Here is an 11,488-nt window from a genome sequence, read left to right on the forward strand (position 1 = left end):
AAGAACCCAAGAATGTATGCATTTATGGGTTTTTTTAGCTAGAATATCGATTTTCCAAAAAAAATCCCGCGCAAACGAATTCGACATGTACATGTCGAATTTTACAGGTGAAAATCGACATTTAGATGTCGATTTTGAGGTATAAAATTCGACATTTAGATGTCGATTTTGAGGTATAAAATTCGACATTTGAATTTGTGCTATAAATTCGACATGTCAATGTCGATTTTTACCTATGAAATTCGACGCTTAAGTGTCGATTTGTAGCATAGTTTTTCGACACCTCGGTGTCGATTTTTGTTTTCTTCTCATTATTTGTATTTGGTCTTACATGAGAAGTCGATTTTGAGGTATAAAATTCGACATTTAGATGTCGATTTTGAGGTATAAAATTCGACATTTGAATTTGTGCTATAAATTCGACATGTCAATGTCGATTTTTACCTATGAAATTCAACGCTTAAGTGTCGATTTGTAGCATAGTTTTTCGACACCTTGGTGTCGATTTTTGTTTTTTTCTCATTATTTGTATTTGGTCTTACATGAGAAAAAAAAAACCAATTTAATTTATGGGCATACTTGTCATTCTATCTTAATAAAATAGAATCTTTTGGAATCTTTCTTTAATTTGGTCTTGCACAAGTGGAATGAGTATTGCATATACCCACAGCCTTATTTATTTTCTTCGTTGGGAATGTTGATTGAATTAAGATTGATTAAATTGATAAGCCTTTTATAATTTTTTATTCGAAATTAATTCTATGTAAAAATATTTTCATGTTTAACAAGCCAATTAATCAAATAACGAATGAAGTATAGTTTACTTAAATTATATTGATACTAGGTTGATTTTATAATTCATAATTTCATAGACATTGAAGGTGAAAAATATATATTAATTTTAGTTGTATTTATAATTATTGGACAAAAAATGAATTAATACTTAAAATTTTGAAACTATATAATTTTTTTTAAATTTTGAGGCCCTTAAATAGAGAGAATAAATGATATTCATTGGATTTTAGGGTGTAAAATGCAAATGATATTTTTTTTTATATCCAATTTTATTAATCAAAATTATATAGTATGAGATTATTGTTAAATAATTATTGTCTAATTACAATTTAGTGCAAGTCAATTCGGACTGGATTTTTGTAGGCCCAAATCAATTAAACCCTAGCACGATGAATGAATGTTAACCAGTAAGCCCAGTAAACCGGGTCAAATATTAGACCCGGTTTATTGAATCAACAAACCCGTGTTGAGAAGTTTCCGGATCAATCAAACCATCCGCAGTTTCCCCATTTCTCCTTCATCGTGCGAGAGATTTGACAGAGCTCGAGAACTTTTCTCTTTTGATTTTTTGCAGAAAAAGAGATTAAAAAAAGGGATCGGAATAATGGAACCGGCAGTCAGACGAAGCGGCGGCGTATGGGAGGGTATGTACAGAGTGATTATGCGCCGCACTCCTGTCTACGTTACCTTCGTCGTCGTCGGCGCCTTCCTCGGCGAACGGGTCTGTATCTTCTCTCTAAACCTGTATCTATATCTATATCTGTGATTTTGTGTGTTTCTACGTGTTTGTATTTACTCGATTGAGTTGGATCTGATAAATTCGAAATTAACGATTCGAGGATTTTGGGGGAAGTTGGTTGTGGGTGTTTGGATTATTTTAAAAAAAATATTTGTTTTTGATGATTGAGTTTTTCTTCACCTTCATATGTTTAGGTTAATTATATACTTTAATTTCATTAATTTATCTGATATTTTGTTCCATTGTTCTGATTTCAGGCTGTGGATCGTGGAATTCGCGGTCTCTGGGACCACATCAATGTTGGGGTATTGCTATTACTTGCTATTCCTTTAATTTTAGTAAATTCAGCTGATTTTTGTGATTTACCTGCACCTGTTCGATTAGCTAGTTAGATTAGGTTTAGCAAGTTTCATGAATGTTTTTCGTTTGCATCCGAATCAAAGAATTAGAATTCGTAACTATTGTTATCGGTTATTGGTTTAAACGGTTGTGAGATTGAACTAGGGTCGCAGAAAGAAATGAACAAGTGGATCGAACAGCTTCTAGATTATACTATGTGTAGCTTGGACTGTTATTTCGTGTGCTAATGAGTTAATTAGAAAAAAGTTGTTTAATAATTGTTAACGATATATATAGATATGTGTGAGAACTTAGATAGATCAAAATATGAAACTCTTCAGATGAATTTTTAAACGAGAATGATTAGCAAGGATGATATACTGCTATGCCTTCTGTTGTGAGCACTCTTACCTTGGAGAATGCTCCGTGATTTTCAGTTCTGACTTTATATGTAGATAGCATGTTTTAGCGATTTTGCGTGTGTTAATCTTCGCTTGACATTAGGGATGAGTGTGTGTTTTTGTGAAAATTTGTCGTGGGCAGTAGTTAAGCTTTTTTGTTCTGTGTAGATGATATTTCTATGGTCCCGTAATTTCATCGATGAAAGAGTAGTTATTATTGAAGATAATGAGAGGATACTACAGGTTTTGAAATTAGAAAACGAGGTGGTTACAAATCTTTCTGGTGTATGATTAGATTTGAAAATTTGGAAAGTATTTAGAGGTTGAAGGATGTAGACGTGTGAAAAACCAAATCACAACTTTTGACAGGTTGCTTTGAGTCCGTTATCCGTTGGAGTTCAGTGGTTTGTCAATAAATCGTAAAAGAAGTTGTGTTTGTACAAAACTATTTGAATCTTGAAAGTGCTAATCAGATGGATAGAATTCCATAAACGGTTACGACCTTTAGTTACTTTGAACAATTACCTTTTGTCTTGTGAGCTTGTATTTTCTCATTCAATATGCAGCATTTATTCTTGCGTTTTTGTTATTCCAATTTTTTTTAATATTAGCGAGTTCTGATTCTGTGGTGAATGCCGAGGTACATTTATAAGGAACATGTAAACTACTTTGTACTAATTATGTCGGTGTTGGAATTGCAGAAGCGATACGAGGATATTTCAGTTTTGGGACAGAGACCAACTGAAGAATGAAGTAGCAGTGTGTTACCTATTACATCTGCCTCTATTTGTTTTTCTCCATAGATTCAAAAATGCATTTTGATTTTCAATAATTGTTCATGCCTGTGGTTTTCTTTATTATGTAAGAACAGGCCAATTTCGAGTTGTAGCTCTTCTGCTTTATTATGACAAAAATCTCGGCATGAGGTGAAACATTTCATCAAACAATACTTGATGCCGATTTACGGGGTTTTGGTTTATATCTAACGTTTTTTTAAAATCAGACACAAGCTCTTCATTAATATTTTCTTGTACTACCTATACTTGGTGTATTTTTTTTTTGTGAACATAATTCTTTTTTTTTTTTCAGAAAATGAACATAATCGTTTGAAACAATTAAAAAAAAAATGGTGATTATATTTGATTGCACTAACCAAATCAGGCAGAGTCAAGTCCTTTATTCACAGTTATTGAACAATGTCTTAAAAAATGGGCTTCATAAAAGAAAGTGTAATTAAACCCAACCTTAATATGTTAAACCCTAAGTTTTTTCTTATGGTATTTGGCAAATATATTATTAATCTCTATATTTTTAATTTTTAATTTTAATACGTGTAGTGTAAACATAGAAATTAAAGTGCTATTTTCATACACTAGGGTTTTATTTTGATATGACAAAAGAGCAAGCAATTGAAGTGGGTTTTATAAGTGAGGCCCAATAGTAAATATCCAGCCCAAGAAATTCTTATATTAATTCATGAATCGTACTCTTCAAACCCTAAGCTAGGGTTTTCTATCAGGTCCGCCCGCCTCTGCCCTTCTCTTCTTCATTTCTCTCTGTACTTCATACATTCTTGCTTGTTCATCTCAATTTTTGATGCATTGAAGCTATACTGACATTGATTTTCGTTTTTTGTCGGATTTTATTTTCCATTAAAGCAGGAGTGATTTCCAGAAGATAAGAAGGCCTTGAACCATGAGGTAAATGTTTAATCTTTACATTTTCTCGCTGTTTTCTGTTCTATTGATATATCTATTTTGACTACTTCACTGAAATTAGTAGAACCAATTAGGGTTATATGGAAATGGATAAATATATGCCTTTTAGACCATGATCTGTGTTCTCTGTAAGATTATTAACTGCGTTTTGTTGTATGTTAATTGCTTCAGAATTTACAGTTTTTTTTGGTGATTTGGAGGAGATAATTTTTTCTTTTTTTCACACTGAGTTTTCAATTTGGTCGGATTTATTAGTTGCAGAAGTGATAATGTTGTATGTTCCGTTTATAATAATATGTAGATTTAGGTTATGCTGAATTTTGATCTGATTGTAATATTTGTACAGTAAGCTTCAGAGTGAGGCTCTTAGGGAAGCCATTACCCAGATTTCTGCCGATTGTAAGGAGAAGAATCGTAAGTTTACCGAGACAATTGAGCTCCAGATTGGACTCAAGAACTACGACCCACAGAAAGACAAGCGTTTCAGTGGCTCGGTTAAGTTGCCACACATTCCCAGACCTAAAATGAAGATTTGCATGCTTGGAGATGCCCAGCATGTTGAAGAGGTATAAATTGTTGTTTTAATTTTTTCATATTTGAATAATTAATCTTTTAATTGTAATTGTTATGCCCAAAATGAAAGACTTTTTTTTTGTAATGAATGAGTACTGAACATGAAATACATAATGTACCGATGAAGCACACACACCACTTGTACCTGTACATGGAAGCATTTCATTTGCTGGATCAATTTTTGACTCTTGGTTATATGTATCGTCTTTTTGTCATTTGCTGGATTCACATTTTACTGAAACTATTATTTAATGTGATTTTCGATGATTAATTCAGGCCACAAAGATCGGACTTGAGTCCATGGATGTTGAGGCTCTCAAGAAGCTAAACAAGAACAAGAAATTGGTGAAGAAGCTTGCGAAGAAATACCATGCTTTCTTAGCCTCCGAAGCTGTTATTAAACAGATTCCCCGTCTTTTGGGCCCCGGTCTCAACAAGGCAGGCAAGTACCCGTTTGTCTAATGAAAGCATAAAATATGAATAGTGTTGTCTTATTATTTTTATTTGTGGTGAAAATACTCTAAACTATATATCTTCCAACTTATATAATTTCATTGATTGAAATATTCTGAATGGTACTGCTGTTTGTTTCTAGGTACACAGATTTGTTTTTATCTGATGTCGAGAATTGTATGCTAGATATGGAATGTTTTGGTGCTCGTGTTTGAATATTAGTTCAAGAATATAAATATGTAAGATATTGTTCGTTTTTTTTTGTTGCTTATTTTGCACTACGGTTGATGCAGGTAAGTTCCCGACTCTGGTTTCTCACCAAGAATCTCTGGAAGCAAAGGTGAACGAGACGAAAGCAACAGTCAAGTTCCAATTGAAGAAGGTTCTTTGCATGGGTGTTGCTGTAGGAAACCTTTCCATGGAAGAGAAGCAGATCTTCCAAAACGTGCAAATGAGCGTCAACTTCTTAGTTTCCCTTTTGAAGAAGAATTGGCAGAATGTAAGCCAATTTTACTTCATTTTTGAAATGTTTTTGTTCGTTCGATTCGAATATATTACTTTTGATTGATTGACTGCTTATGTTTCATTTGTTTTATCACAGGTGAGGTGCCTATACCTCAAGAGTACTATGGGCAAACCTCAACGTGTCTTCTAATCGATTAATTGGAGTTTTGTTTCCTGTTTCACTTGGGGGAAAGGTTGTAAGAGAGCAAAAGTTAGATTTGAATATTGGAATCTTTACTGTTTTTGTTATTTTGACATTGTGAGAAATGACCTTATTTATGGATTTTGTTTTATTTTGCATTCATATCTTTGTTTATGGTTTTTGTTTTCTTTATTATTAGTTATATATTAATCTGGAATAGCACCTTTGCTCGAAAATTCAACTGTTTTGGGCTTCTGTTTTTCCCTATTATTGATTTGTTCCCATCTTTTTTCATATATAATAGAATTTTGATAAATTAATATTCGTGTATTAATAGAGTTTGGCTGGTGCAAGTATTAATTTATAGGGGTTTAATAGTAGTACAAGATAATTCTACTTAATTTGTTATCAAATGCTGATGCATCAACCAAAATATTTGATTTAATGTAATTAAAGTTTACCTACAATTTATCGGAAAAAAAAGTAGAATCGAAAATGAGAATCTAATATATATTTCAGCTCTGTTAATTTTAATTCTTTCTTTGGAAAAATCGGAACTTTGAAATAAAAGTAAAAATATTGTTCAAAAGATGGAACAAATAATTAATAGAGCGAGCGAACAAAAGCCTAATTAAATTAAAGAAAAAAACCAAAGCAAGGGGCGGCGGCAAATGGGTTGGTAGCCTTTGTTTTCTGTCATTACTGATTAGGGCATCTTTCTTTTCTCTGATCGTATCGCCCCCCTTAAATATTACTGTTACTATTACAATCTCACACACCTCCATTCTAACCAAAACTCCTCTCTCTCTCTCTCTCTCTCTCTCTCTCTCTCTCTCTCTAGTTTAGAAATCAAGGTACTTCCTTTTTCCTTTTGTTCTTGTTTAGTACTTTACCTCGATATCTCCGTCTGCTGTTTGTTCTTCATTTTTCTTTTATTAAGGCAAGAGTTGATGAGTTTTTTTTCATTGTGTTTTTGATTTCTTGTTCTTGATAAAAACCGGACCTTTTGGATCAACTTTCGACCCTTTTAGATCAGGGCTAGATCTTGCTTTTCTGTGTTCTGGGTTTTCTTTTTCTTTAAAAAATAATAATATTTATGTTTGCTTCTTGATTCTTCCTTTTCTAATGTTTCTTTTTATTACATGACCTCTGATTTTAAGGTGGCTGATGCTTTGGTTTTAGTTTGTCTGAAATCTGAAATAATTGTTGCAGAAATTTATTATGCTGTCCTTGTCTTGTACTTTTTATTTGAGATCCATTTGCTATTTCCCTGCATATGATGGAGTTGATTAAGATTGGTTGCTTAGCAGAATCTTGAATCTTTGGGGGTATTTTTGTCTTTATTTATTTGTGATTGTGTTTTTGTTGTTTTTTCTTTCTTATGGAGCTTCGAGTGAAGGGCAATTTTGCTTGCACTTCTCATAATGCTCCGAATATTTATTCGCTTCGTTGCTATTTAAATCGATGGCCATTGTGTTTCCATCATTGTGGCCATTTGCAGCATGCACATATATTTATATATATATCACATGTAATGCTGTTTTTATAGTTACACCACCAAATTAAACACGAAAGTAACATTAGTCTTCTTTTCTATTTTTTATATAGGAGAAGAAAATGGCAACCGCAAGACTTCCGACAATTTGCATGTTCGGAAACGCCCCACAAACCCGAACCAAAACCAGTTTCCTAAAAAGCCCGTCTTCATTGGGCTCTTTAAAGAGCGCAACAAAAGCATTGGGCTTGAAATCGAAGCCCGATTTTCGAGCATGTGCAATGGCATGTTACAAGGTGAAATTGGTGGGGCCCGATGGAACCGAGACAGAGTTCGACGCACCGGACGATGCATACATTCTCGACTCGGCCGAAGAAGCCGGGCTCGAGCTGCCCTACTCGTGCAGGGCAGGTGCTTGCTCCACTTGTGCAGGCAAGATTATCACGGGTGAGGTGGACCAATCGGATGGCTCGTTTCTCGATGACAACCAAATGAAGGAAGGGTACTTGCTTACATGCGTTTCTTACCCTACTTCGGATTGTGTGATTCACACACACAAGGAAACCGATCTTTATTGAGCAAATTGTGTTATTTTTAGGAAAATCGACTCCCCCCGTTGAATGTGTTCGTCTTGTGTTAGAAGGTTGTGTTTGTCTTGAGAGTTGAGGAAAGACCACAATTCAGTGTGATCTTTTTTTATTTGCAAATTTGCCTATATGACTACATATTTATTTTATGCTATGCGGGGTTTGCTTTGGGTGATGTTAGTTTCAAATTAATTATATTTGTTTTTCTGTATTTATTAATTTGGTATAAAAAATGAAGGAATTCAATTAAATTTGGGTTGAACTAAAGAATTAAACTTGATGAAATCAAATCAAGTTGCGTATTACTCGACCTAATATCGATTGTTAAAAGATCGTTATAACCACTGGTATAAAAATGGTTTTTTAATACGACCATTAAACGTGGCAAAATATCGTTATAACCACTAGTTAAATGGTTTTTTTAATACGACTATTAACAACATTTAACAGTAGCAAAATAGGTACCAAATTCGTTAAGAAGGTATGTATAAAAAAATGAAGTTACGTGAAGGATTTATCGGGTTCGACTTGTTAGCTTGTCTGCACATACGTATCTTTTGAAGCTCGATATGATTTAAATAACTTCGAACAAACTTGCATTTCGCGTCAACTCGATTCGTTTATAGTAATAATAATAAAAAATAAATAAAAGTATAAAAGTTGGAAATTGTTTATTTCATTTTTTTTTTATTTCTTCATATATATATATATATATATATATATATATATATATATATATATATATATATATATATATATATATATATATATATATTCAGCTTTTGAAAAGGCAGAAAAATGTGGCATTTTACCAGAAAATAGAGAATGACGGTGGAAAACAAACTGGAGTAGGCCCAGAGAACATTGGACGAATAAGAATAAAGGCCCATATTTTGGGCCAACAATAAAAGTTATTATTTATTCATGTCCTTATTTGCAATATATAAATAAATAACTCTTGCAGTACATACGTAAATACTTTGATTAACGAACAAGGCTGCAGCTACTTAATCTACTATCTGAATAATGTTCACACTGTACCTTAATCTACAGCCTGAATATATTAAAAAATTATCAGACACACACACACACATATATGTGTGTATATATATAGAGAGAGAGACATCTCAAACAATAAACCGTGGTGGGTGAGGCTGAGAGTTAACAGAGTTGGGATATGGCTATGGCCTCCCTTTTCCGGTTTCTTCTCCTCCTCCACGTCATCTCTTCAGGTACCTCTCTCTCTCTCTCTCTCTCTCTCTCTCTCTCTCTCTCTCTCTCTCTCTCTCTCTCTCTCTCTCTCTCTCTCTCTCTCTCTCTCTCTCTCTCTCTCTCTCTCTCTCTCTCTCTCTCTCTCTCTCTCTCTCTCTCTCTCTCTCTCTCTCTCTCTCTCTCTGTGTGTGTGTGTGTGTGTGTGTGTGTGTGTGTGTGTGTGTGTGTGTGTGTGTGTGTGTGTGGAGTTCTTTGATGTAGGAAGTAATTCGTCCATGATTCTGTTCATGTTAGTATTGATGATTTTTCACACACCCCTTTGTTGTATCCAGGATCATTTCAAATCGCAGTCGGAATCGGAATCGGAATCAACTACGGCCAACTGGCCAACAATCTCCCGCCCCCGTCCGACGTACTCTCTCTCCTCAAAACCCTCAAAGTAACCCGAGTCAAGCTCTACAACCCCGATTCCGACACCCTAACCGCATTCGCAAACACCGGAATCGAATTCATGGTCGGCGTCCGAAACGAGGACCTCCAAAGAATATCCGACCCGACCCAAGCCCAATTATGGGTCCAACAAAACATCCGGCCCCACACCCCGCAAACCAAGATCACCTCCATCTCCGTCGGAAACGAAATCCTCGGCTCCAGCAACAATCAATACGCCCCGTTTCTTCTTCCCGCCATGCAAGCCATAAGCGGGGCCCTCAGTAACCTCGGCTTGAGCGATGACATCTATGTGACATCAGCACATTCGTACGCCATCCTGGCGAACTCCTACCCGCCTTCTTCCGGATCCTTCAAGCAAGAATTCGTTGGGGATATAAAAGGAATTCTTGATTTCCACTCGAGGACGAATTCGTCTTTTCTCATAAACGCTTACCCGTTTTTCGCTTACAAAGATAATCCAACGCAAATACCGCTCAACTACTCGATTTTCGAGCCCAGCAAGGGTATGACGGACAACGTCACCAATTTGCACTACGATAACATGTTGTACGCGCAAATCGACGCGGTTTACTCCGCAATGAAATTGTTGGGGCATACGGATGTTAGGGTTAGGGTTTCCGAGACAGGGTGGCCGTCCAAAGGTGAGCCAGACGAGGTGGGGGCCACTACGGAGAACGCGAGGTTGTACAACGGGAATTTGTTGAAGCGGATGGAGAAAGATCGAGGCACTCCCGCGAATCCCGATAAGCCGATAGACATTTACATTTTTGCCCTTTTCAATGAGGATTTGAAGCCCGGCCCCATCTCCGAACGGAACTACGGATTGTTGTACCCCAACGGAACTCCCGTGTACGAAATAGGGTTGCGTGACGATGGCTCCCACGGTTATGTTCTTCCGCAGATGGAGTACTCGTCTTCGACTAAAAATGTAAGAGAAATTTTTCTATCGTTCAATTCGTTCGTGGCTTATTGCGAGCATTTGTCTCGTGGAAAATTTACGAATCATCTAATCGTTCTTTTTACTTGCTTTACAGGTCATGTTCTTCTCAAATGTGTTTCTTCTTTTATTGATGTGTTCTTTATAGGTAAGGAATTTTATTGAATTCTTGAAATTTCTCATTTTCACATAAGGGTGTGTTTGGGAGGTAATTGTTTTCTAAATTAAGGGCTACTGCATGAAATTTATTACAGATAAGAAACAACAATTGACTGAAAGATTGACCACCTAATTTCATAGGATACCTAATTTTCATTGATTGCCTTAAATCTTAATTAGTAGTGGAGAATGGTAAGAAGTCTCCATCATATCTTAATGCATTTGAATTTTACTGTCATTGGATCCCTATCTTCTTCAAGACAAAAGTCCTTTTTGCCCCTTATCAAGAAAGAATCGTTCATCCCAGTCCCATTATTCACATCTGTATTATTCTTGCATATATTCTTTCATTGCTTTTAAATCTTTTGAAGATATTTGCATCATCAGCTTTTGTATACAACTGTTAAAACTTTGTCCATTTTTAGGTATCAGACAATTACCTTAAAACATAATTAATTTCATATCGTTTTATATGACTGTCTCGACTATTTCACGAGGTCGGTCGATCTTTCGTATTTGCAGGCGGAGAAACATTAGAGAGTTGCGTATTCGGTGATTCAGATCAATTTTCGTTGAATAGTTTATTAATAATGCAGAGGAAATAAACAAGTCTTTGTCTAACCATTTTTTAGTAAATTAAAGTTTTCAAGTTTAAATTTTCATTTCTGATAAATTCCTCCATAGATATAATAAAAATTGATTTTTTCCAACTGACAAATTACTGGTTATGCCCTTGAACAAGTCATAGTCCAATATTTAAACCACTCCATTTGTAAATAAGAAAAGGACATTATAATTAAATCAGACAGGCTGTTCTACTTGTCCCACAAACAGACATTCAAATGAATCTATGTCCAAATTCATGAAAATATAAGCAACTATACAAGAGATTATCGAAGACAAACCACGCAAGAGACCGTTTTACTTGACATTTTCCACTATTTTACTCGTTTTCTATGATCCAATCGTAGCCTAAAGTTT

At 35.1% G+C, this 11,488-nt stretch overlaps 4 protein-coding genes across 5 annotated transcripts; all 4 read left to right on the top strand.

Annotated features, from left to right (window-relative positions):
* The first annotated feature begins 1,197 nt into the window (after nt 1–1,197).
* On the top strand, nt 1,198–3,276 carry LOC105970173 (ubiquinol-cytochrome C reductase UQCRX/QCR9-like family protein). Its single transcript, XM_012994973.2, has 3 exons — nt 1,198–1,516; nt 1,792–1,839; nt 2,976–3,276. Exons 1-3 carry the CDS (start codon nt 1,400–1,402, stop codon nt 3,024–3,026), a joined length of 216 nt encoding a protein of 71 aa, XP_012850427.1. The 5' UTR covers nt 1,198–1,399; the 3' UTR covers nt 3,027–3,276.
* A 388-nt stretch (nt 3,277–3,664) lies between these two features.
* LOC105970092 (large ribosomal subunit protein uL1x) lies at nt 3,665–5,826 on the top strand. The gene is made up of 6 exons (XM_012994880.2): nt 3,665–3,793; nt 3,936–3,974; nt 4,339–4,558; nt 4,842–5,007; nt 5,312–5,517; nt 5,620–5,826. Exons 2-6 carry the CDS (start codon nt 3,970–3,972, stop codon nt 5,671–5,673), a joined length of 651 nt encoding a protein of 216 aa, XP_012850334.1. The 5' UTR covers nt 3,665–3,793; nt 3,936–3,969; the 3' UTR covers nt 5,674–5,826.
* A 552-nt stretch (nt 5,827–6,378) lies between these two features.
* On the top strand, nt 6,379–7,921 carry LOC105962920 (ferredoxin, root R-B1). Its single transcript, XM_012987264.2, has 2 exons — nt 6,379–6,518; nt 7,273–7,921. Exon 2 carries the CDS (start codon nt 7,282–7,284, stop codon nt 7,735–7,737), a length of 456 nt encoding a protein of 151 aa, XP_012842718.2. The 5' UTR covers nt 6,379–6,518; nt 7,273–7,281; the 3' UTR covers nt 7,738–7,921.
* A 761-nt stretch (nt 7,922–8,682) lies between these two features.
* Nucleotides 8,683–11,169, top strand: LOC105970099 (glucan endo-1,3-beta-glucosidase 14). 2 transcript variants are annotated; one of them, XR_016030965.1, is made up of 4 exons: nt 8,683–8,978; nt 9,291–10,339; nt 10,446–10,556; nt 11,030–11,169. XR_016030965.1 is itself a non-coding variant. In XM_012987266.2 (4 exons), exons 1-3 carry the CDS (start codon nt 8,924–8,926, stop codon nt 10,494–10,496), a joined length of 1,155 nt encoding a protein of 384 aa, XP_012842720.2. In that variant the 5' UTR covers nt 8,683–8,923; the 3' UTR covers nt 11,030–11,169. The 2 variants fall into 2 exon arrangements, 1 of the variants encoding a protein (XP_012842720.2); XM_012987266.2 differs by having other exon boundaries at nt 10,446–10,496.
* The last annotated feature ends 319 nt before the right edge of the window (nt 11,170–11,488 follow it).

Source organism: Erythranthe guttata, chromosome 4 (assembly GCF_056151865.1).
Source record: "Erythranthe guttata isolate IM_541 chromosome 4, IM_541, whole genome shotgun sequence".
NCBI classification, from domain to species: Eukaryota; Viridiplantae; Streptophyta; class Magnoliopsida; order Lamiales; family Phrymaceae; genus Erythranthe; species Erythranthe guttata.